This window comes from Notamacropus eugenii, chromosome 5, assembly GCF_028372415.1.
Source record: "Notamacropus eugenii isolate mMacEug1 chromosome 5, mMacEug1.pri_v2, whole genome shotgun sequence".
NCBI lineage: Eukaryota > Metazoa > Chordata > Mammalia > Diprotodontia > Macropodidae > Notamacropus > Notamacropus eugenii.
Window position 1 is genome coordinate 427,330,753 of NC_092876.1, and position 27,149 is coordinate 427,357,901.

General features: G+C 37.2%; 1 protein-coding gene across 1 annotated transcript in view; it reads left to right on the top strand.

Annotated features, from left to right (window-relative positions):
• Positions 1 to 1,497: 1,497 nt before the first annotated feature.
• The window catches only part of RSPH1 (radial spoke head component 1), a 47,203-nt gene continuing 21,551 nt past the window's right edge, over positions 1,498 to 27,149 (top strand). The window contains exons 1-5 of the mRNA XM_072615096.1: positions 1,498 to 1,838; positions 9,671 to 9,784; positions 9,865 to 9,970; positions 15,300 to 15,390; positions 26,054 to 26,189. Of these exons, the coding sequence (XP_072471197.1) occupies positions 1,785 to 1,838; positions 9,671 to 9,784; positions 9,865 to 9,970; positions 15,300 to 15,390; positions 26,054 to 26,189 (501 nt within the window). The 5' untranslated portion in view covers positions 1,498 to 1,784. The remainder of the gene's footprint in view (positions 1,839 to 9,670; positions 9,785 to 9,864; positions 9,971 to 15,299; positions 15,391 to 26,053; positions 26,190 to 27,149) is intronic.

Here is a 27,149-nt window from a genome sequence, read left to right on the forward strand (position 1 = left end):
ACAGACCCAGAGAGTCCAATAGAGATGGCATGCCTAGAAAGGAGCTGACCTAGTGACAGAAGTGTAGTGATACCATCAGAAGGTGTCAGGGGTCCTACACTGTAGGAGGTTTGAGTTGCCCTGCACATATATGCCCCATGTGTACAATCATATGAATGCATGATCACTTTCCCCACTGATGATGTGTATATTTGTGTACCATAGGTTTAGGAGGGGAATGTTCTTTTGTAGATCTTTCTAGGCAAATTCATTAAGTAATTTTGCTCTGAAAAAATTCTGTTTTCTAGGTAAGGAAAAAAGTAAATACCTTACTGAGGAATTATAAGCTATTGTTCTGAGTGGATTTGGACCCATAGAGTACTTTGAATTTGGAGATCTGGAATTGGAAAATTGGAAAATGAGATTCCATATGCACCATAATTAGTATTTATAAATAGTGTTCAGCATTAAACACAGTAAGCAAAATTTTTGATGATCAACTATGACTGATTTAGCTCTTCTCAGCAATATAATGATCAAATACAATTCCAAAAGACTCATGAAGGAAAATGTTATCCACATCCAGAGCAAGAACTGATGGAACCTGGATGCAGATCAACACATGCTATTTCTACTTTATTTTTCCCCATGTTTTTTCTCCTCTTTTGTTCTGTTTCTTCTTGTACAAGATAACTAATGTGGAAATGTTTTAGATGATTGAACATGTATAACCTACTATATCCAGCGGCTTGCTGTCTTGAGGAGCTGGCAGGGGAGGGAGGAAAAAAATTTGGAACTGAAAATCTAATAAAAAGTGAATATTGAAAGTTGTCTTTATAATTAATAATAATAAAATTAGTTATTATACCTAATTATTAATAATTAAAATAAAATACTATTTACATGAAAAAAATTAGTGTTCAGAACCAGAAAAGTAAAATTCTGTCCTGCTCAAAATACATGTAGATTATTGTCTTTTATTTTAGGTTCCAAATATTAGGATGAACATTGACAAATGAGAGCATACAAAGGTAGAGCAGTCAAGTGACAGAACTGGAGACTATGTTATATAGGATGCACTAGGGATTTAGGGACTAGGGCTGTTTGGTCTGGAGAATAGAATATTTGGAGGTACCATGATAAATGTCTTTTAAGTATTTTGAAGGGTTGTCTTATGTGGAAAACAGGTTAGATTTGTTTTGCTTGATTCTGGAGAGCAGAACCTGGAATCGTGGATGGAAGTTACAGAGGCAGATTTAGGCTCCATGTAAGAACAATTTCCTAATAACTAGGGCTGCCCCAAATCTGTTGTTGGTCTGGGAGGGAGTTTACAATAGTTTCGGGGGGAGTCAAGACAAGTCTCGGTATCCACCTCCAAGAATCCGTTCTGTTTCTGAGTCTACACAGGTTTTCGATTCTTTCTTTGCGCTGTCCACTTCCCTCCCTATTTGGCTTCCTTTGGGGCAGTCAGGAAAATAAGACCTGTCTCCGTTGCCATGGCAACCGCTGTGTTTCCATCACTGCCTCCTTCTCCCAGCCAACCACACTCCCTTTCCTCCCCCACTTTGTGTATCCATTGTTCTCTTTCAACCCCTCGGTTTTGGCCACGCCTCTTCTCACCTCTCACTACAAGCACTCTCTTCCCCTCCCCAGGAAAGGAGATCCAGAGGTTTAGGGGGTGCCTAGCCCCGGGGTGAAGGCGCGAGCCTCCTCATCCTCACGGCGAGGTGACTGTTAACAGAAGAGTGTCGGTCAGCAGGGACTAAACCCGCAGGAGGCAGGACTGTGGTGGTGGTGTTGGAGTCATGTCGGATCTGGGCTCTGAGGAGATAGAGGAGGAGAGGGAGAATTATCTCGGGGTGAGGATGAGGATTATGGCTTCAGGGTGAGGGAAGAGGCTGGGTCGGGGAAGGAAGGTGCGGACGTTTGGGCCGGTCCTGCTTTGGACAATACCCCTGCCCCTTTCTCTTGGATTCTCCCGGGGCTTTTGTAACAGGGTTAATAACACCGTTAGGCGTCCAGCTCTGCTTTGCCTCCTGCCTTTCTGACAACTCCCCCTCTACTTCTTCATCCTTTCTGCAACATCAGCTCTTGTCCGCACTCATGTGTGCGTGTGCCCACATGATCTCTCTTTGAATCTTTCTGTCAACCCTCCCTTGGTGATCTCAGCTCCAATGGATTCAATTTTCTGTGTGGAGAAGGAAATAGTGCTGAACTTTGCCCCTCAGCTGCGAGTGTGGAGGTTTGAATTTTTATGGGCCATTTGAGAGTGTATGCTGAGCTGGTTCTCCCTGTGTAAGACCCACCCTTTGGAAGCCCCCTTTAACCATTAGTGACAGAGGGTGGTGGAATGTGTGATAGTCCACCTGCGGAGCCCCCTTTAACGTCTCCAAAAAGCCAACGATTGCCACTCACTTCTTTCTCTTAGCCTCTCCTTACTTTCTCCCAATCCCTCTTCCCTTTTCTTCCTAAGCAAAACCCATTTTAGGCAAAACTTTTAAATTTTGCATTCAGAGTTTCTCATCATATGTTTCCAGTAATACTTTCTATTTCCTTAATGCTTTAAAGTTTATAAAATGCAGTTAAAGTTAGCATTTTCTTTTTCCTCAAATTATATGTAAAAACAACTTTAACATTCTTTTTTCCCAAAATTTTGAGTTCCAAATTCTCTCCCTCCCTCCACATTGAGAAGGCAAGCAATTTGATATAGGTTATACATGTGCAGTCATGCAAAACATATTTCCACATAAGTAATGTTGTGAAAGAAAACACAGACAAAAAAAAACCACCAAGAAAAATAAAGAAATTCTTGAAAGTATGCTTCGACCTGCATTCAGATTCCATCAGTTCTTTCTTTGGAGATGGATATCATTTTTCATCATAAAGCCTTCAGAATTGTCTTGCATCATTGTATTGCTGAGAATAGCTAAGTTATTCAGTTGATCATCATACAACATTCTTGTTACCGTATACAATGTTCTCCTAGTTCTGCTCTTTTCATTTTGTGTCACTCTATGTTAACTGTTGCAGGATTTTCTAAGAGTATCTTGCTTGTCATTTCTTATAGAATGATAACATTCCATCACAATCATATACAACTTGTGCGGCCATTCCCCAATGGATGAGCATCCAATGAATTTCCAATTCTTTGCCACCACTAAAAGAGTGACTATATATATTTTTGTACATACAGGTCCTTTTCCTTTCTGTTTTTTTTTTAAATGTCTTTTTAAAATAGACCTAATAGTGACATTGCTGGGTCAAAGACTATGCATGGTTTTATAGCCCTTTGGGAATAGTTCCCAATTGCCCTCCAGAATGATTGTATCAATTCACAACTCCACCAACAGTGCATTAGGGTTCCAATTTTCCCATATCTCCTCCAACAAAAATGGCACATATCTAATCAATATCTAAAGCACAAAGGGATAAAGGAAAGAAAGGGAACTTTACACCAATATTTTTGATAGTCATTTAAGAATTTTAAATAAAATGACTATAGCTATTTATCCCAAAAAATCATTTACTACGATCAAGTTGCATTTTTACCAGGGGTGCAAAAATGGTTCATAATGCTTGACATATTATAGAGACTTAATAAATGCTTAATGACTTGAATTCCCAAAGCCAATATGTGCCAGACCTGGTACTTACACCCACATTTCCTGAATCTCAAGTTAAGATCAATGTTGCAAGCTATTCCCCTTCTCTGAATTTATGCTTGAACAAACTAGATTACTCTTCTCCAAGAATATTTCTTATTATCTCCCTGCCTTTGTTTACAACATTCCCTAGATTCAGAATGTCGTTCAGAATATGCCTACAACTTAAGCTTATCTGTCCTTCAAGACCAAGAACAAATGTAATCTTCCTGTTGTGACAATATTATAAGGTTGAAAGAGAATTGGACATGGACCTAGACACAGACAACAATGCCAGACTCATTTTCCTCATTTATAAAATAGGAATGATTCTCTTACCATGTACCTCCAAAATGAAAGCGTTGTATAACTGTAAACTATTATTTTGTGCTAGAGTTATTGGTGAATATCTTACCTCCTTGTAATGGTAAGGGAATTTGAAGATCTGCCTTGCCCTTTAATAGGCCCAGGTGACCTGCTTTCAGCTCTGGCCCAGCTCATAGCCTGAGTCACATGGAGCCAATGATGGGAGGAGCAGGAAGGGTGGAGCTGAGAGAGAATGAGGCAGAGCGGGGAGAGAGTGAGACAGAGCAGAGGCAGAGCAGCTAGTGTGAGTGAGAGAGGGAGGAATTTTGCCTAGGGGAGCTTGTTTGTGGGGAGGCCTAACAGAGGGAAGGCTTGGGAATGGTGTAACTCCCTATATTAGTAATGTGTACAAACTTTGTTGTTACCATGGTGGAACTGACTTTCTGGTATCTGAATAAATATCTTAGTTTTGTCTTTGAGGAAGAGCGTTTATTAACCCTGGAAATAACTATGCATGTCCATGGCAGCTGCTGTGGGTACCACACTGGTATTATAGTCTTTTACTACAAAGCAGGGATCATGTAAAGGAGGATTTAATATGGTTGATCAACAAGCATTGATTAGGTGCCTACTGTGTTCCAGGCACAATGCTAAACACTTGGGAATAAAAAGAAAGGTAAAAAACTTCCTGTCCTCAAGAAGCTCACAGTTCCATGGGGGAGACAACAAGCATACAACTATATGCAAACAAAATATATACAGGATACATTGGAGATGATCTGCAGAGGGAAGGCACTCTTACTGAACATTATGAAAGGTTTCTTGTAGAAGGTGAGATTTTAACTGGAACTAACCAAACCACTCCCAAGCCTGCTATCTACTTAGACTCTCTGTCTGACCCCTGATGATAATAGAAGGCAAAAGAGACATATGTGTCACCTCCACATATTAGAATGTAAGCAATTTATCCTTGTTTTGTCCTTTACTATTGTACAGCTGTGTTTACCTTTCTCTGTTTCTCTTCACTTCTGTGTTCAAATTTCAAAGTTTCTCCAAAGCTCTGATGTTTTAATCAGGAATGCTTGGAAGTCACCTATTTAATTAAAAATATATTTTTTTTGCCCTGAAGAATTATATTCAGTTTTGTTTGGTAAGTTATTCTTGGTGTTAAGCCAATATATACTTTGCCTTCTGGAATATTGTATCTCAAATTCTCCATTTCTGTACAGTAGTGACTGCTAAATCATATATGATTCCAACTGTGGGTTTTGTCTGAAATGTTCCTGAATGTTTCCTTTTTGGGGTTTCAGGAGGTAACTGGTGGATTCTTTGAATTTCTACTTTGTTCTTTGGTTTTAAGAAATCCTGGCAGTTTTCTTTTAAGAGTTTTTTGAAATATGATATCTAGGTAATATCATTCAAGTAGTGCAATGATTCTTAAATTTTTTCTCCTTGATTAGTTTTCCAGGTCAGATGTTTTTGCTTTTTTTTTAGTCTTTTGACTTTGTTTTAATATTGTTTGTTGTCTCCTTGTTTCACTGCCTTTTATTTGGTCCATTCTAATTCTATTTGGAATTTGTTACTTGATCAAAGTTTTGTATCTTTTGTGCCATGCTGTTAATTCCCTCTCCAATTTTTTCTTCCACGTCTCTAATTTTCATTGTTCCCCTCTAGCACTCTCATTTCATTTATAAAAAAAATTTTAAACTGCTTCTTTTTAAACTCTTGCTTCATCTCTTCCAGGAATTCTAGTCAAATTTTGTGTTGTTTTTGGAGGCTTTGCACATATTAGTTTGAAAATTATTCTCTTCCTCCAGATTTATGTCTTGAGTGTCCCTATCACTGTAACAGCTCTTTACTATGGGATTTCACCCCCTCTTCCACCCCAACACTTCACTTCACTTTGAGTTTTTCCAAACTACTTCTTACTTGATGTTAGGGCTAGGTTTCTGAGCGTTTCTGAAGGGAAAGTCTGGCCTGGTCATGTAAGTGTTTTCTTGGGGTACAGAGTATTGTGTTACTCCAGGATCTCAGGGCCAGCTCAAGTTGGGTGACCTGCACACTTTCAGTGTTTCCAAAATGGTCTGACCCAGGGCAGGTCTGACAGCTTCCCTCCCGATCTGATATTTGCAAGTCTTTGACCTGGTTTTGGGTCAGTAGACTTCTGTTAGTCTCAGCCCCTGTCAATCAGTTGGTTCAGCAAGATGGAACTGGTGGTCTGGGATTTCCTTCTCTGGTTATCTCTCTGCAGGCTTCAGACTGGGTTAGAAGCTGAAACTGAGACCCTCCTTGGCTCCAGGGATATGAGCCACATTACTGATGTTTGCTTCTGAACGTTTTCATCTCTTGGTACATAGGCTCTCATAGACTTGCTTATGGTTCCTTATCCCTGAATACCACCCTGGGTAAGTTTCTTTCCTTAGTCTATCCCAGATCTATGATCCACAACTAAGTAGTGAGTGACAAAGTTGCCAGATGGTACCCATTCCCAGTACACAGACTTTCCTATCGGAATGCTTTGAGGTCCTTGTCAGACCCTCTTTCCAGTGCACACAAACTTATCTGTCTTCCTATTTTGACCTGGGATAAAACAAAATTATTCATTTTGACTTTTTCATAGATTTCTAAGTCAAAATTAAGTCTGATGAATTTTCTAGCTCTGTTTGGAGGAATTTTGTTAGTGGGGAGCTAAGAGGGACTCACTGTAATTTTTTCTGCTGCTTTGGCTTACAAAGCACTTTTAATGACTCCTAACTTAACCTCGGAAGAACTCATTTAAAAAATACCGATATTCTACTGGTTGTACTGCCAGTCTCCTGTATCCAATGAAAATCATTCAAAGGGCAATAGAGATATGCATTTTGGATGTGGTAAATTGCAACACATCCTAACTCTGAAGAACTAAAGACTAGAATCTTTACTGGTAGAAAATGATGACTCAGTCACTTGGTGAGACTGAAGGATGGGCAGCTTTTGTGCTCCACGGAAATGCTTTCAACCTAGAGAAAGTCGTGAAAGGCCTCAGCACATTGGGTAAATCTCATTTGGCACCTGTAAGGTAAGCTGTATACATAGGTCACAAAAAATGGGCAGAAATGAATATACTGTGCTCTGTATCATGGGAAGAAACATCTACACTGATGTATTTTAGTCATCTTTCAGCTGTATGTAGGATGAATTGGAGGAAAGACTAAACATTTTTTTCCATGCTTCTCTTTTAAAAGTACATCACAGAATTAATTAATTAAGTTAATTAAGCATTATCATGCTTAATGGTGGCAGGAGTGGCTAGGGCTGTGTTTCTATGGGTGATCATGCTCAAAAAGAGTCCAAGGTGCTAGCTGTGCTCTGGGAGCTGTCCCGGTTGGTGTTCCCTGCTTAAATGTGTATGGGATCTCATTGATTTGGAAACTCCCTCTAATGTTGTAAATTCCTGGTTTGATAGCAGGATGAATAGAAATAGGACTGACCTTCAGAGAATGGTGGGATCATGGATACTAAGCCATGGATCTAGAATAATCTTTAGATAGAGATGTTCATAACATTCCAACGGTGCTGAACTAGATGTTGACAGGTTCAGACGTCTAGGAACTTTGTTGTCTCCAAGTAGAAGCAACATGTATATTTACTAAAAAAAAACCAATTATGTCCCTATAAATCAGACTTCCACGTTCCTCTCCTCAATGTCCTTAATTTTAATTTTAATTTTTTAAAAGCATCATAATTTTTAGGTTGAAAGTAAGTTCAGATTGTTGTGAAGAGGAGATGGTCCTTTACTAGCTTTGTTTTGTTTTTGTAATCTAGAGGCCACTGTTGGGAATTCCTGGGACTTTTCAGATGGGAGATGATATTTCTATCTGGTTTTGATCTAACCTTAGAAGGAAGGTAGAAGATGATCTACATTTTTACCTAATAGTTTGGAAGACTTTTGGACAAGATAGCCCATTGGAAGAGGGGACAAGTACAACTTAAGGATTTGGTTCTGACACTTTTCATAAATGTTTATTTTTATTGAGACATGAAAAAAAGTTGAGATTCTCAGAGACTCAAATACTTAACAACTAGGTGGTTGTTGCTTGTCTTTCATTTTTGAAGCAGACCAATCACATCATGGGGTGATGTCTTGACTTATGTGTGAATTGGATTGAAGTGAGGCAGAGTTGCCCAAAGTCATCAGTCTCACTCTCTCTTCGAGTCATCATAGTCCAGTGGCAGGACAAAAGTCAAGACAGCTGGTGATGGCCCAGGATGTAGTTAATGGCCTTGGTGTCTTCAGTGTCTGACCAAGCTAGTCACTCCATAGTATCTCCTTCAGCTGCCTTCATGACCTTTGGAACAAATTGTTCTTATCCATTGCACTGGGGGCAGTCTTCCCATGCTTGGGGTAGATGCTCCCCTGACTGAATGAAGGGTTATGTGGGTCAGTTACCCTCTACCCTATCTTAGTCTGCCAAGATGGTTCACTGGGGTGTGGCTGCAGCACATGCTCCAGCTTCTTGTAAGTGAGAGTTGTGTGCCAGGTAGACACCAAAGGCAGATGAGCCGGCCAGACTCACACCAGAGGCGTCTTCAGACGCTGCACACACCCTTAACAACTAGTGAGTAAGTGTCAAAAGAGGGATTTGAACCAGATCTTCCTGACTCCAAATTCAGCACATATTTCATTATATTTTATTGACTTTGGGGTTCCCCATTGGTCATATGCTGGTGGTAGTCTATTCCCTTTCACATTCCAGTGGATTTCATAAAATATATTTTGTAGTGTTCCAGGAATTACTTTGATTAGTGCAATTTTATCTTTTAATGTGAGTAATCTTATCATTTTTTTTTGTCATAGGATAAGTAGTAGATCTGGGGGTCAAATCCAGGTTCTGTGACTCCATATTCAGGGCATTTTTTTCTTTTACACCTCTCATTTTCCATGACATTAGTCAATACCTTAGATAAGCATAGGTCTTCTTGTTTTGTGTCTTATTTAACACTGAAACTAAATAGGTGATTAGGTAAAGTTATTTCTGTGATTCTGGATTGTATAATTTCTATACATTTTGTACATGGAGTCATATAATTTTTTCATGTGTGAGAGACCCCTTGTCTGAGTAAAGTCTTCAAGTTTGTCTTTTGTTCTACTGTTAAATGCTTTTTGAAAACCAGTTAAACATGAAACTGTTTTGCATTACTGCACATGTATAATCTGTATATAATTGTTTGCTTTCTGAAAGGGGCAAGGGAATGCAGGGAGAGAATTTGGAACTCCAAATTTTAAAAAACAAATGTTAAAATCTTTTGTTTACATGTAACTGAGAAAAAAAAATAAAAATTAGAAAAAGAAAACCAGTTAAATGCATTTAGTAAATGAGAGATATTGCAAAAATCTTATATCACTGTACTTCACTCACGTGTACTTATTTTCAGGAAAAGATCTGAGATGAGTTACCTATACTTAAAAGTGAGTGTAATACACTGTGTTACCTCTGGGTCCAGATTAGTCTTTATTTCTGATCATGGAATAAAAAAAGACTTTATTAATTAAAAGAAATTTCAGATCAGTTTGCATGTGAGGTTATTTTGGAGAATGAGAGATTTCAGAAGTTCTCTGAAATTATACATCATAAGCTCCTTTTTCTACCAGTCTTGCTAATATTTTACATAGTCAATGCTTTAAAAATACTTTTTAATAACTTAGTCTTCATTAATTCATTCATTTTATAAATCAATTCACTTTGCTTGTCTCATTCCTTAAGGAATATGAAGGAGAACGCAACGAGGCAGGTGAACGACATGGAAAAGGGAAAGCAATGTTGCCCAATGGGGATGTGTACGATGGACAGTATGAATTCGGTAAAAGACATGGTCAGGTAACAATGAATGTATTTCCTATTTTTTTTAAAGTGTTCTTTGAAGTAAACTTAGAAATGACAAGAACAATATATTTCAGGGGATGTACAGATTTAAGAATGGTGCTCGATACATTGGAGAATATCAACAAAATAAAAAACATGGGCAAGGCTTGTTTATCTATCCAGATGGATCAAAATATGAAGGTAAAATTGTATTGTTACATATTACTGTTTCAAGACAATCAGTTCAATTTTTCTTCTGGTGACTGAGCTTATCTGTGAATATTGAAGTGCATGGAAACTTCAAATTTTTCAGTTTAGTCAGTCAAAAGTAATTTACTGAATACCTATAATATACAATATCTGTTGTGGGAGTAGATAAAAATATAATTCCTTCCCTCAGTGACTTAATCTAGTCAGTGAGATAGGACCTTTAAATATAAAAGGATAGCCAGCAAGATAAAGTAATATTTAATAAATACCATAAAAAAATAATTGCTTTAAGAATTCATTTTGGGGTTGTGTGTTCAGAGAAGTAAAGAGAAGGACCCAAGCCCCAAGTGAGGGAAATGACATGAGCAAAGGGTTAGTTGGAGACATTAAAATTATATTTGGAGAGCAGTCTAGCTATGGTAGAGTGATTATGTTATGAAATAATCAGAGAAAAAGTTAGAAAGATAAGGTCTAGCTTGGGCCCTTGAATGCCAGGCTAAGGAGTTTGGGACTTCATATAGTAGGTAGTAAGGAACAGATGACAGATTTTGATCAGGTGATTGACATCCTGTAGGAAGAGAAGGCTGATTCAAGGCAACTGTGGAGAAAGTGAATGATGAGTTTCTAATATGCCAAAAGTTGGTACCGAGGCATGAGAGTTTGTGTGAGAATACTACAAGCTATTTATGCTGGAGGTTTCTTTCTCCCATAAGAAAAGCATGTGATAAATTCTTATCTTCTTGATAATTTCATCTTTATTGTAGAAGGTAGAGAAAGTATAAGGGAAATTACATTCTAAATGTAATATTGATCTACAAAGAACTAGTTGGTGAAGGAATATCAAGAAACATGAAAGGAAATAACTGCTACTTTTAAACTCAACATGACCAAAATATAGCTCAATATCTTGCCTCTCAACCCTACTTCTCTTCCTAATTCCCCTGTTTTATTAAGGATAGTAATTTTTTTCTGGGTCTGCAAGTTTGTAGCCTTAGAGTAATTCTTAATATTTCTCAATATTAACAATTAACATCTTAACAATTCTTAATCTCCCTCCTCACACATATTGCTATACCTTGTGGATCCTGCTTCCTCATTTCATATCAGTCCCCTTTTTTTGACTTACCTAAACTATTACAACAGCCTCCTGATTGGTGTCCTTTATGAAAGTCCCCCTCCTTTTCAAGTCATCCTTCTCAATGAAACACAGTCCCCCCAAGGTAATGTTTCCAAAGCATAGGTCTGATCATGTCTGCCCCTTGCTCAGGAAGCTGCAGGTTTTCTATTCCTACCAGGATCAAATATAAGGTCTCATGTTTTGCATTTAAAGCTGTTTGCAAGCTACATCTAGTCTGCCATTGCTGTCTCATTACATGTCAGTCCCCTTCAAGACCTCAGTCTTCCAGTCAAAGTGGTCTTTTGTCTGTTTCGTACAGAGACTGTTCCATCTTACTCTCTCTATGCCCCTTCTATATCTCGGAGGTACACTCTTTTCATCTCCACTTCCTGGAATCAAAGAATCAAAATTCAGCTCAAGTTCCATTTCCTACATGACACCTTTACTGGAACTCTCTCCCCTTCAATCCCTCTTCCCCCACAACTTGCTAATGCCTCCCACCTCTGCCTTATATTTACTTTATGCATTTGTGTGCATAGTATATAATTATATGTGTGCATGTTTTTTCCTTTAAAATTTTAATTGGTATCTTTTGTTTTTATACCACCCTCATTTCTTTCTTTTTAAATATTATTTTTATTTTTCAAGTAACAGGAACTTTTTTATTAATCTGTCCATTCTATGAACACTAACCCTAGCACCCAATAAGCAAATTAAAAAAAAAATCACTGCCACCTCCCCCAAATCTCTCAATATATAGCTGTATAGCCCATGAAGACAATGAGCAATATTTGAAAATGTGTGTTTCTTTTTGTGTTTTAAGTTCATTGCCTCTATCAAGAATGAGTTCCATGTTTCATCTTCATTCTTTTGGACTCTTGATTTATCAGAGGCCTAAAATCTTTCAGAATTTTTTTTCTCTCTAACGTTATAATTCTATAAACTACTTCAATAATTCTCACTTTGCTCTGCATCATTCAATAGAAGTTTCCCCAATTCCATTTGAAATTGTCAATTTCGTCATTTCTTATTGCATATGCATACCAGTCACTTAATAGGCACTTATTAAGCACTTACTGTTTGCCAGACATTGTGCTAAGCAATGAAGATTCAAAGGAAGGTAGAGTTTCAGATAAGGCTACTCTATAAATATGAATAAGACAAAGAGATAAGCAGGGGAATTTTATTATGTTTAAATAAATAACAGACAAATTAATACTAATACTTAATATATGTACACTTAAAGACATATTTAAATAAATACTTAAAGCAAAAGTTAATTAAATTGGAGGGAGAAACAGTAAAACTATAGTAGTGGGGAGAACTTAATTTGTTCTTTCAGAATAAATCTAACCAAAAGACAGACAAAATAGAATTTGAATATCTGCATAGAACTTTAGAAAAATTAGCTATGATAGATCTCCAGAAATTTCTGAATTGGAATAGAAAAATTGTATGTACTTCTCACCTACACGTGATAACTTGACAAAAATTGACAAGGTATTGGGGCATAAAGATCGTACCCCAAAATGCAGAAAAGTAGAAGTATTTAACATATTATCATAATGCAATAAAAATTATGTTCTGGTCAAATACAAGCAGAAAAAGATAACAATCACCACTCACACATCTAAGTATGAGTCATTCCAGATCACTAGCAATAAAAAGCCAATTCAATTCAACATATTCCTCTTATGTACAAGTGAGAAACAGTGTGGCCTAGTGGAGAGAGAACTAGGGCCACAGAGATGGCAGAGGAGTGCTAGAATGGTCCATGCTTCTGGCTGGACCCTGTCTCCACTGTCTGTCTCCCTGAGCTGTTCTGGGCTGGGAAAAATGTCTTGGTTTTCCCAATCAGAATTTGGTGTGGTGCACTTTTTAGATCATTGTCAAAGGAGACATGCTGGTTGAACTGGGCTAAAATGCTGCCTCTCATTCCACCATCTTGACTTTGTCTCCATCAAAAGCTTAGCATTACAAATGGCCACCACCAAGTTCATGGAAAGTGAAAAGACAAATTCTTGCACTTGACCCCCTTCATTGATTACTTTTTTGCCAGTTTAAAATTGCGTTTATAGAGGTATCTGAATTCTGAATTCATTGTCAGGCTTGTACTGTCTCATCAATTTGCTTCCAAGTTCAGTGAAAACCAAATAAGGATAGGATAAGAGCTGCACTCTCTTTTAGCCTCTCTCTGTTATCATTAAATAAACACACTCAGTGCCTAACATTTCTGAAGGCTAATAAGGTTTTATGCTAGGTAAATGAAATCTAAATGGAAAGTAACAGATAAAGGTTTTTTTTTTTGGTATCAAATAGCTCTGAGAAGGATTTAGTATCCAGGATACCTATATAACAGAAACATATATCAAAAGCCATTCCTGAGAAGATAAGTGTCCAAGGATATGAACAGTTTTCAAAAAAAGAATTGCAAACTATTAACCACCATAGGAAAAGGTGACCCAAATTGCTAAGTAAGTCAAAACAACCCTGAAGTTTCACCTCCCACTAAAAAGATGGGAACAGTCAACGATGGAGGAGTTGGGGAAAGACATGCATTGGAACCAGAGCAGTAAATCAATATGACCATTCTGGAAAACAATTAGGAGTTAGAGTATACAAATAATGCCACAGAAGTGTCCATACTGGGTGACCTAGAGATTCCACTAATAGGTACAGGGTTATTAACAAGAAGAAAAATTCCATATTCACCAAAGTTTTTAGTATTCATAGTGAATGCCAATAGTAATTGTTTCTCTTTTGACCAGCAACCCTGAGGATCTTTCCCTCCCTGTCTGATTTTGTTTTTAATTATGGGGCCATCCCTTGACTCACTTCTTAAAAAGGTCTATTCCCTGAATGGGTGTAACCTCACTCAAAGTGAGAACCTGAAAAGACCTTCTTAGCCTAAAAGAGCCAGCATCTCTCATAGCATTCTAAGCCATCTTCAGTCATCCTGATAAATATCTGGCCACTGGACCCAGATGGCTCAGGAGGAGAAAGTGAAGCTGGTGACCTTGCACAGTCCACCCTCCCTCACATCAAAGTCAACTGCAAGTCATGTCATCATTTCCCTGATGTCACAGTCAAAGGACAAACACAATATAGTAATACTTTTATGGTAGCGAAGAGCTCGAAAAAAGGCAGAACCCCATTTATTAAGGAATGATTAAAGAAATTGTATTATATGAATGTAACGAAATAGTACTCTGCTGTAAAAATTGAAGAGAAGTACAGAAAAACCCTACATGAACTGATACAAAGTGAAGTAAGCAGAGACAGGAAAACAATGTACACAATTACTGCAACAATGTAAATGGAAAAAATAATTACCACAAAGAAACAAAAAATAAATGTTGCACAATTTTAAAGTACTGTTTTGGTAGAAGATATAAGAGATATATAAGAAGAAACATAAGAAGGTACCTTCTCCTTGCCCCGCACTTCTTTAGAAGGGGGTAATGCCAGATTTTCTAATATGGGATATTATATAACATACAGGATATCTAATATGGGATAAATTTACATTTAGGGGATGTAGAAACAAAATACCAAATAAAATTTATTAAAAAGCATACAAGGCACAAGCAAGTCTGCATACCCAGTTAATTGGAAAAGAGACTTCACTATGTGACAGAGGTTGCTAGATCTGCCCTATTCCTTGGCTGGCTCTCGTTGCCCAGGAGCTGAGAATTCCTGATGCCATTATGCTATAGCACAGGTTCAGCCCAGGTCTTCTAACAGTCCCTCACAGCCTACTTATCTCTTGGAAGTGGTCCTTCTCCATGTGTCTGTGCTCACTTCTCTTCATCCTTCCTTGTAAAACTCTTCTATCTCCAATGTCTTTCATCTTCTCCCTACACATTCTTTTCCTAAAGGTGAGAGATTTAGGCTTAGGAGTCAAAGCAATTGTCAGTGCATTGGTCCTTCCTTCAAGGTTTTGTTTTGTTTTTTCTCCCAGAGTCAAGTTACAGTTACAAAGGAAGGTTTTTTGAATGGTGTTTTATTAAGAATAGACCATGGTGTAAAAATGAAAAGCATTGATAAAATATTTTAAAAGTAGCCTTATTTCACTTTCTGAGGGTATTTCCTCTGTGTGTGTGTGTGTGCGTGTGTATAAATAACATAGTAAATTGAAAACATTTAAAGACAGTCTAAATTGGATTGCTTATGCTGGCATTGTTTTTGAATTGTTAATTTTAGGAAACTGGGCAGATGACCAAAGGCATGGCCATGGAGTTTATTACTATGTAAATAATGATACATATACTGGAGACTGGTTTGCTCACCAAAGGTTTGTTTTTTACTGTTTCTTTAGTCTTATATTTTTAATTAGGCAAGCTAAAGGTCCTGTTATATCTTTAGAGTGATTACTCATTAAGAAAGAAAATTTAGAATAATAAAATCTACAAAACTAATTGCAAACTATTCTTGAATTAAAAATAAAGCATTGTGAAAAATATTCACTTCCATATGAATCTATGGTATCTGTATCAAAAGCCCAGTTTCATGATAATTTATTAAGGCATCCTTCCATAGGTTTATGCAGGAGAAGTTTTCATCATACAACTGGAGAAGGTAGCATGTGTATGCTACTCTCATTATCCACTGGGTACAAAAGAATCAAGTTAGTCAATGAACATTTATTAAGCACCTACTATGATAAGTGCTGGGACACAAATGTGAAAAAGATAGGACCTGCCCTTAAGCAACTTACAATGGAGTGAAAAAAGACTACACACAAAAGAAAACTGAAAAGGAGAGATAGAAGAGATGGGACCTGGCATGGGGGCATGGTGGAGAAATAAAAGAAATTCAAAATGAGTGCAGTTGGGTGGGAAATGAGTTGTCTGAGGAAAGAAGAATATAGATGCAGCATGGCATAGGGATAGAAAACTAGAACCAGATTAAACGGACACATAATTAGGTCAGTGTGATCAGTGTTTTGCTTCAGGTGCTAAAATTTGGAGGGTGCTCACAGCACTTATATACCTTCCACAACGTAGGAAAAACTGAACTTAGGACCTGGTTAAAAAAACAATTAGGAAAAATAGGACGCTATGAGATGGAATGTGTTTTCTCTTCAAACCCCAGATAGCATAGAGTGGCCATCACTGGTTCCTCCATTTTGTAAAACTTTCCCTGAAGGCAAAATGCTAGTTAGATCTCTGAATAGGCTGTGAATGGTATCCTCTGATAACTTAAGTCTGTGATCAGGGATGAATCATTTAGCCTCTTTAAAATCTTTAAAATCTGTAAAATGAGAACAGATAACATATATAATAGTTTTCTTATAGTGGTGTTTTGAGTCTTAAATAAAGTAAATAAATAACTTTGTAAATCTTAACATGCTGCACAAAATATTTTGTACTGGAGTTTGTCTCTAATAGTTAGCTTGAGGATAAAATTGGCTAAAACCAAAGGCATTTCCTTGAGAAAGATAGTAATAAAGCACCTTCTCCATGACTTGGCTTACGCTATACATACAAAGCATTTGGAAGAGTAGAATTCATACAGAAGTCCCAAGTAGAGAGGCACACATGTAGGAACCATGAGCAGCCAGGAGGGTGACTCATGCCTTTGATACTAGATCCAGCTGTTTCTTGTTGACCGTGGTTTCATAGCTACCACAAAATGTTGCCCAATTAATGATTTATCAGATGATGTCATACTGTTGCTGTTGTTTGTCCTTCATTTGAAGATCAATGACATCAGGAAGGTGAGGTTATGACTTACAAGTGAATTGGATTTAAGTGAGGCAGGGCTGTGCAAGGTCATCAGCCCCATTATCTCCAGAACTATCTGGGTCCAGTGGCAAGAGATAGATCAGGATGACCGGAGACAGCCTGGATTCAGTGGGAGACCTTGACATTTTTAAACTAAGGTCTTTCCCCTGTCTCAGTATGTCTAAGGCAATGCCCATTCAGTGATTAAGGCTAGGTAAGAAATGAAGTAAAAAAATGTCCTCTTTTGCCTAGCAAAAAACTATCAATGTGGGAGGTGAAGACCCTCAGGGTTTCTGGCCAAAACAGAAACAATTAATATTTAAACTCACTCTAAAACATCAAAACCCAAACAATGACCAAGTGAGGCTTGGGTTGGGACCTATTGTTGACCCATCAATGAGAGCCAGAGTGATTTGGATTTAAAGCATGGTGAAGTAGATCCATCTGAAATCCCATTGGATATTATCAAAGCCCAGATCTCCAATGCTGTATTTCAAGAAGTCATAAATGAAACTACATAGGGCAAAGGAGTCTATCATCCCAGTGTTTTCTTTCATCAAAAATGATGAGATAAATAAGTAGGGGAGAAAAAAAAGAAATCTAGCCTATAAACTTCAAGATAACCTGTGAGGGTTCAGTGATCAAAATCTATATTCCTTTGGGTAGAATACCCACAGGCAAGGGTATGATTTTCCTATGTGGACAGGGGGAGAGGAGGGAGAAGAGGAAGGTAGGAAGGAAGGAAAGAAGAAAAGAAGAAAGGAAAGAAAGGATGGGGGAAAGAGAGAAGGAGCTGCATTGTCTAACTGAAACCGACCAGTTGGGTCCCCAGTAAGGAAACTACTACTGCTCACAGATTGTTTGTCATTTGTTCTTGAAAAGGACCAATCACACCAGGAAGGTGATGTCTTGACTTGCAAGTGAATTGGTTTTAAGTGTATTGCACAGGAGTGTGCAAAGTTACCAGCCTCACTCTCTCCTCAGGAGTCATCTGGTTCCAGCGGCAAGATATAGATCCGGACAACTGGAGATGGCCTTGCTACTCTCAAGCACTTCTGTACTGGATGCAGTCAATTGCGCATCTGATACATGCCACTTTACTGATTGCTTATCTTCACAAATTCCTTCAGCTTTGGTCCCAGGGTACTGCCATAGACTTTTGGGAAAAACTGGATCACACGCCATGTCTCCAGGGTCTACTGTCTTCTGAGCTTGTGTTTAGGCAACTCCCAACTCCAGGTGGCCAACTCTATTCCAACCCAAAGAAAATTGGGAAAGCAAAAGAGAATGATAAAGGAAAAATGACCTTGCACTCCCAGAGGGACTATCTGGTCCCAGATGAGCTCCCAGAACACTGAGGTCTCTTCCAACAGGGATAGGGACCAAGAAGTAACTGAAGGTTGCCTTTCATCTTTAAATGAGAATCAAACTATCCTGCATGAAAATTCTTCTAATGGGCCTTTTTATTTAGTCCATATTTTCTCCAGTGGTTCCTTGCAAAAAATTGACATCTGGGCAAAAATTTCTCCAAAGAGTATCTGAACAAATAGAGGGCATTTGAAATTTTTCCAGTGGATCCCAGCAATACATAAGATAATTCATTATTTTTTATTCTTCCTTATCTAGTCTATTCCGTTGATCCACTTTTTAATAAAAATCAAGTGATTTTTATGACTGCTACTTTATAAATATAACTTGAGGTCTGAAATTACTTTAGACCTAAATTCCCTTTAGCCCTATATATTTTTCATTATTTCCCTTGATATTCTAGATCTTTTGTTTCTCCAAATGAATTTTGCTATTATCAAGTTCTACAAAATATCCCTCAGACTGTTTGATTGACATAGCATTAAAACTTCAAATCAACTTTTAGTGTTAATTATTTTATGATATTGGCATGGCCTACCCATGAGCACTGAATATTCCTTGGTCTATTTAAGATGTTCTTTATTTCTGTAAGAAATACTTGGTAATTGAATCTATGCAAGTATTTTGTATGCTTTGGTAAACTGACTCCCAAATACTTTATGCATTTTCTACTTATTTTCAATGGATTTTCCCTTTATAGTATTGTCTCTTGGATTTTATTATTACATTAAAATGTTTATTTTTATGGGTTTATTTTGTAACCTACACCTTTTTTTTGGAAGCTACTAATTGCCTTTATTAGTCTTTTTGCTAATTCTCTAGGATTTTCCAAATAAATCATCATGTCATCAGCAAATAGGGATAGTTTTTTCTCTTCTGTACCTACTTTTACTCTTTCCTTTGTCCCACTGCTATTACTAGAATTTCTGGAACTATGTCAAATAATGTTAGAGAGACAGGACATCATTACTCTTATATTTATTGGAAAAGTTCATCCCCATTACATTTAATGTTTGATTTTGGTTCTATAGAACACTTTTTATGATATTAAAAAGGTCCCTCTATGCCTTTACTTTGTAGGATTTTAGCACACACACACATATATACATATACATGTATTATAGAGAGTTCTTCCAAAGGCTTTTTTGTGCCTCTATTGAGATAATACATGGATTTAGATGTTTTTGTTTTTAGCATGATTAATCATGTTATTGATTATTTTCCTAATGTTTAAACACAGTTGCATACTTGGTCATAATGAATGATTTCATGGATGAATTATTGTACTCTGACAATTCATTAAAATGTTTTGAATCAGTACTCATTAATGATACCAGTCTCTAGTTCTCCTTCTGCGCTTTATGCTTCCCTAGTTTAGATATCAGGACTATTTTTGTATCACAAAAGGAGTCTGTTAGAATCCCTTTTCCCCTCATTGTTTTTGGATAGTATTAGTGTAGTATAGTATAGGATAGTATAATGCTAATTTTTCTTTAATATTTTGATAGAATTCTTGTGAATCCACCAGGACAGGAAGTTTTTCTCCTGAACTTTTCCAGCTTTGGTGGTTCCCTTACAAGTATTTGTATTTCCTTTTTGGAAATTGGAATATATAAGATTTCTATTTGGTTTTCAGTTAGTTTGGGCATTTCATATTTTTAAAAGTATTCTTTTATCTCTTTCATATTCTCAGTTTTTTTTAAAAGCATATAACTGCATAGTAGATTCTCACAGTTCTGGCTTTGTTGTGACTTCACCTGGGCTTTTGCTATTTTGTTGATTTGATTTTCTACCTTCCTTTTAATGAGGCTGGCTAAAGATTCATCATTTTTGTTAGTCTTTTCAAAGATCCAATTTTAGTTTTGTCATTTCTATAGTATTTTTAGTTTCTAATTTTTTTCTATTTTTTCCCTCTAATTTTGAACGTTTCCTCTGCTTATTTTGTGTTTGCTGGCTTTCTAAATTTAAAAAGGATGTAGTTCAGTTACTCAATCCTCTCTCTCTCTATTTGGTTATTGTATATTTTGGTGATAGACTTTTTCCCTAGCTGCAAGCCAGACATTTTGGCATGCTGCTTTATCATTAAATTTTCTTTCAGAAAATTACAAATTATTTCAATGATTAGTTCTTTGGCAACTCACTATTTAGGATTTTGTTCTGAAGTCTCTCTCTGGGTCTATGTCTTTTGTCTGTACTGTAAACTGATTACCTTTTTATTTGTGTGAGGGTCTGTAAATCCTACTATCTATCTGCAATATTGCTGCGCTGTAACACCTCATCAATTTTTGTAAAACTTATATTTGGTCCTCAGAAATATGTATATTTTTTATAAGCCTCATCTAGAAGACGCCATAAGACTTTTAACTTTTATTTCTCGAGCAGTTTGCTCATTTCTATAATTTTCCTTTTACTTATAGTTGTGTTACATTTGTCCAGAACTGAGAGAGAAATAAAAGTTACCTAATACTACAGTTTTACTATCTATATCTTTTCATAGTTCAGTTCAATTTTCCTTTATGAATTTAGATTCTAAAGTATGTGGAGCTTATGAGTTTACTGTTAATATTGGTTTGGTCTATAGTTCCTTTCACCAGAATGTGGTTTCCTTGTTTATGCTTTTTTATGTTGTAAAGTTTTGATTTGCTTTGAAGTATGTCTTCACTTTTCAGGTGTCCCCTTTGTGCCACTCCTAATTATAGATCTGTTATTAAATCAATTATTTTATTTATCTGGAAAAACATTCCACTCTCCTATGGCTCTGCTCACTAATCCTGTACTTTTCAAAACCAAAATATCCCTTCCAGGGCACCACTTTCCTTTATGTATTGTTTCCTCTTATTAGAATGTAAGTTCTTTGAAGTCAGTCACTATTTTTTGCTTTTACATTTCCATCCCCAGTCCTTAGCACAGAGCTTTAAAAATGCCTTTTCACTCATTCATTCATTCATTCATTCATTCATTCATTCATTCATTCATTCATTGCCATCATGGAGAGTGAGTGAGGAGAGAGAAGTCTCACCCTCTAGCTTTAACTCTCTGAGAGGCACAAGATAAAGGGTAAAGGATGATTTCTTAAACATATCAAGAATTGGTTTTGTCTGTATGGATGACTGTCTTTACTGACTTTGCAATTCATTTGTTAGCAGGATCAGGTCCTGTATTTTAAATTCTCATATCCTTCCTATGTACCCACATCACTGGAGGCAGAGAAAAGGGCCCTGAGGTGGATACCTTCTCTTTGTTAGTATTTAGGTTCAGTTTTTTTTTTTTGGCAACATCACCCACTAGTCTGGGCATAAGCTCTTAAATCTCAAAAAACAGTGTTGTTGTGGAAATTGGCTCCATGAGAGTATACCTCTTTCAGACATCAGAATAAAAGCCATAAGGGCAAGGACAGAAACACTGAGATGTAAGGGTGTGAGTCTACATCTTTTAATGAATCTGAGATTTTCAGTAACTCAATGGTATAGGAAAAAGCCAGCAGAGATGATGAAATATCATAGACTGCCTCACCATCTTTTCATAAGCCACCTAGTTGTATAGGCTGACTGGAGAAACCCCAGAGTCATTTGGCTATGATTATGTAAATGACCATTGATTTCTTGGTTATAGTTGAAGATTTATAAAATCGTGCTCATAAATTTGGGTGAAGTCTCTCACTAAGGGGACCCATCCTGAACCACAGAGTTGTAAAAGGAAAGACTGAACCTGAGGATTGCTGCTGATCCTGAAGCTGGAGGTGTCAAGTTTTCCATGAGGAGAAAGCCCAGCAGACAGACCTATCTAGCACAGATGTTATGCCTTGTGAACAACATGTGGAGTGATCTACCTGGGAGAAACACTGCACTGAAATGTAGCTGCAGGAAGATTCTAGAAACCAAGGACTTCAAGGTCATGAAATAAGAAGAGCTAGAATTACTCTTTGCCATACATGAATCTTACGTGTGTTCAAGCATACCATTTTACACTAATTCTGAACTCACTTTTCCCATGATGCTTCCCATGATACTTGTCCCATTATGGGAGAGTATACTTCAGACTTATGGGGGAATGTTTTTTTTTTAATCAAATTTTCTTAATATACCATCTTAATAAATCCCCTTGGTAAAAGTTAATTGTTTACTTTCTGATAGCTAATGGGAAGACTAGTGGTGGGGACTCAGAAACTATCATACTTGGAGCAGCCATCCACAAATTTAGTCCTGGAACCCAAAGTAGCAGACATATCTGTTTGCACCCACACCATGCCAAACCAAGTTGAGGGAATGATAGAAGGAAAGTTTTACTGTGTGGGTTTCATCTGAAATATATTTAGGTGTCCTTCACATTTGCAGGTCCCCTGGAGAGATTTTCTATCTGTAGCTCTCCTACTTGAATACCATACTTTTGTAGGGATCCATTACAGAAAAATCAGAATTTTTTCTCTTTTGTTTAGACTGATATTGAACAGTGTATTTTCTGGTGTTTCCTTTTCATGTCTAAACAGTTCTGTTGAGATTTTGTTTTCCAGTACTGATAGTCAAATGAATGAAGCATTTATTAAGCACTTACTACATGCAAAGCACTGTGCTCAGTCCTGGGGATACAGATAGTCTCTTATCTGAAGGAACTAACATTTTAATGAAGGAAACAACACATGGAAAGTTTCAGCTGTAAGTTGTATTCTTGCATCCATTACAAGTATGGTGGCTGAGATATGCATATTGCATACTTAAAATGCCTATCAAAACCCCTAGAGTCACACAGAAGACTCCTCGTGGAAGCAGTACCACAGAGATGAGGATACTGAGAGTTGATATACTATCAGTATTTTGAGAGAAATATGAAGTACTAATTAGGAATCTGTAAATCACTAGAAAATAGAGAGTGTTCTCAAATTCTTGATGAATCTCTGTGATCACTAACAGGGTCATGGGGTCCTTGGGAAATTGATGATATATGGATCATGGAATTTTAGAGATACACAATAGGGAAAGATCTAGGGAAATTTAATTTTGGTGGCTCTGTGTTGCATTAAAAATGCAAGACCAGTTGAGTGATCATCTTAGTAGAAGAAGGTGTTTTTGTTGTAAAAGTAGAATGTGGGAGGTATCCAATGAACAATTCACAGAATCCACATCATAGACCCCAGGACTTTTCAAGATGACTCATAGAAGATTCCTCTTTTTTGTGATAGGTTGCTTAACTGACCATACTTCTTACAGGCCACAGATGAATCAAACAATTAGACTTCCTGGGTTTGTTCCTTGATGGCAGCTGAAGTCTCCACCATCTACTTCAAAGCAGCTACAATGCTATGTATTTTCAGAAACTGCAGAGAAGGACTTTCAATTAGCTCAGCAGAGTGCTTGAGAGCAGAATAGCAGCAAGGCTGAAAAGAAGACCAGACTGAGTAACATCCACAGAAAGAAACTGCATTAAGGGAAGAGAGAGAGACAGAGAGAGACAAAGAGAGAGACAGAGAGAGACAGACAGAGAGAGATAGACAGAGAGACAGAGAGAGAGAGAGAGACAAAGAGAGAGAGAGACAGGAGAGAGAGAGAGAGAGAGAGAGAGAGAGAGAGAGAGAGAGAGAGAGAGACAGAGAGACAGAGAGAGACAGAGAGAGAGAGAGACAAAGAGAGAGAGACAGAGAGAGAGAGAGAGAGAAAGAAACTAGGAATTTAAAAACAATAGCAAAAGACTCCAGTGAGAAAAGCCCAGCCTAGAACTATGGACACAGATGCCTTCCAGCATGTAGAGCATGGATTTTAAAGTTGTGTGCTTAGTAGCATTGTGATTAGAGTTTGAATCAGGGATACCTGGAGACTTCAACTGTCTTACTCTGACCCTTGACTGGCACAGCTCATACCAGGAGGACAGCAATCAAACCATGCCCTAGATAAGATTACTTAAGGAACGAAACATCTTTTTACCTGCTTGCACTAAATGTGTGAAGTCCCTGAAGAACGCTGCACTTCAAACCCAGAGGAAGCAATTGCAAGATCTAAGATAGCATAAACTGGGGTCAAATAAAGCCCCAGTATTCCCTCTGGAGGAATTCAAAGTCACTCTAACACAAAGTCCTTATTAAGGAAGTAAGGCTAGAAAAATTAGTAAATAGAAGAAGGCACTGACCATAAAAAGGTCATCCAAGGATGTATGAGATAAAAATTCAGGAAAAAATTGAGAACATCTATATAAATAAAAGGATTGCTTTGCCACAAGCTTCAGTGAAATCCCTGGAAGAAATGATGCAAAAGTTTAAAAATAATATTACAAATTAAATGAAAGCTCCAGGGAAAAGAATTTAAAATAAAATGAAAGCTTCAGAGGAAAGAATAAGAAGGATAATAAATAGCTTAGTATAGGACATGCAAAAGTCACATCTTGCCAAAGTCACATCTTCCCTGAAAGTTAGAATGGGCCAAATAGAAATCAGTGACTCCTTGAACAAGATATACTAAAACAAAACCAGAAAGAGTGGAGATCCTTAGGATTGGCAGGAGTCTTTCCCATTCTACTCTTTCTGAACCAAAAAAAAAATGTAATCTAGACTGAAAGATATGGAATTTTTATAGACATGTTGTAAATTATCTATTTTAGCAAAATATTTGGCAAAATCTCTTGCATTGCTCTTGTGCATTTAGGCTAGAAATTAGTTTGTTTGATGGATCTGGGACCATTTGAATGACTGTAATCAAAGATTAATTGTTAAAAGCTAATGTCAAGTTGGAGGCAAAGTCAAGATGGTAGAGTGAAGGGTTGCAACTGCTACACTTCCTCCAGAAACTATCCTATGAGATGGGCACAGAAAATGTCAAGTCAAATTCGGAGCAGAAAAGTCAAGAAAAGTTAGAATAAATCACTGTTCTGGCCCAGGACAACTTGCATAGACAGACAGAGAGCCCTGCAGACACCAGGGTGGGCAAGAAGCTGGGGTCCTTGAAACTGTAGTATCAACAGCAGGAATATGGGGTATGTTCAATGCACAGGTAAGTAACTGAATAGCTGTCAGAGATGGCAGGAAGCTCCTGTGCTAGCCCTGGGCACAGGACCTGGCACCATTTGGCAGCCATGTGGCCTGTTAGCTATGGATAGCAAAGCTGGGGCAGAGAGGAATGATCACAGTTACAAGGGAGCATGATTCTTGCCTGGTAAGGACCAAAGAGAGCAGGAGGGCAGTAACTAGATCCCTCCATAGATCACACCACCTTGGAACCACTCAACACTATAGGCTCCCCTGCAGAAACTCAGGCCAGCTATCCATCTTACAGGTAAGCAGAGCCCATCCCTAACATAAAGTCCAGAAGTAGGCTGAATAAATGAGCACACAATAACAAAAAAGAACTTGACAGGGAAGCTCAAGATACAAACTCAGAAAAAGACAATGACTTGAAAACATCTACAAGCAAATCCTTAAAGAGAAACTTTGATTAGACACAAGCCCAAGAAAAATACCTAGAAAAGCTAAAGGAAGGGTTTTTTTTTTCAAAGAGCAAAAAAATGATTTTAAAGATCAAATTAGAACGATAGAGAGGAAAATGGGAAAAGAAATGAGAGCAATAAAGAAAATTATAAAAAGAGAAAATAAGCCCACTTACTGTGTAGATTAGAGCAGCCTGCTGGTCCCACAAATGCAAAATGATGAGGTTGGACCAGGTGATCAACAAGGTCCCTTTAAGGTTTAAATCTACAATGATTTGCCCAAGGTCACACAATAAATAGCAGAGCCAGGAAATTGCCCCAAATCATTTGACTCCCTTGGAAGTTGACTTTATTTTGGATTTTTTTTAACTTGTAAAAATTTATTTTCCAACCAGTTTTTAAAAATTCATTAAATTTTAACCTATGCAAAATTAAAACCTTTTCAATCTTAAACAGGCAGGGGCAAGGAACATATGTCTATGCTGAGACTGGCTCTCAGTATGTTGGTACTTGGATAAATGGACAACAGGAGGGTTCGGGAGAATTCATTCACCTCAACCACAGATACCAGGGCAAGTTTGTAAATAAAAATGTAAGTAATTTTAAAAGTGCAGCTTTTTAATAAGTGCATTAAAATACTCTCATTAAGAATCCTTCAATGTATAAAAATTACAAAATAAAAATACTGAAAACCAAAAACATTTTTTTAAAACATGGAGGTTTTCTATGAAATGGCAGTTTGGTATAATGTATGAGAACATTAAAACTTTCTGCCTCACTTTGTGAATCATTATCTTGCCAATTCTATTCTTATTATCAACTGAGGAGAAAGATGTGGATGGAGTAAGATTTTTTCTATGAGTATCTCAATAACATTTTTTCTCTCACATCTCTTTTCTTGTTATTTCATTGTACTTCTCCAAAAATATTAGTCATCATATTTTTTATAAATGTTCATTTCTCAAAAATTGGGAAATCAAATGTTTATTCTTCATAAAAGACTCTTACATACATATCATATGATTATAAGTAAACTTTTGGCCCTCATTCTTTCAAATTCAGCACTTCTCCGGGATATTCCCAATGTATTACAGACTGAGTACATCAAAATAAAACACCCCAACATTTCCACCTCAGAACAATATGAAATTCACCAAATAAAGTAATCAAAGAAAAAGAAATTATAGGAAACACCTCCATACAAAGTCTTTTGAAATAGCAGCAGAGGACTTGATTGTGATCTCACTCCCCTTCTTGTACCCAGTACATCTAACTCTTCCTTTTACCTTTGGCTGAGAATGTCTTCAGTCTTGTTCCCTCTTGACAGTGACTCAGACTGATCTTTTATGCTCACTTCTTAATGGAGGAAGTACAATGAACTTGGCCAGCTTTGAGGTGGAGAAAGAAACCAACTGAGGTTGGAGAAAAGATTGAACAATAAAAGAAGTGAAGATGTCTACAGAGATGTGACCAACTCCCTCCATTTGAAATTTCCCTGTAGCATGGACCCATGTAGAACCTGTACCGACTTCATAATGAAGTCTTTGAAGAT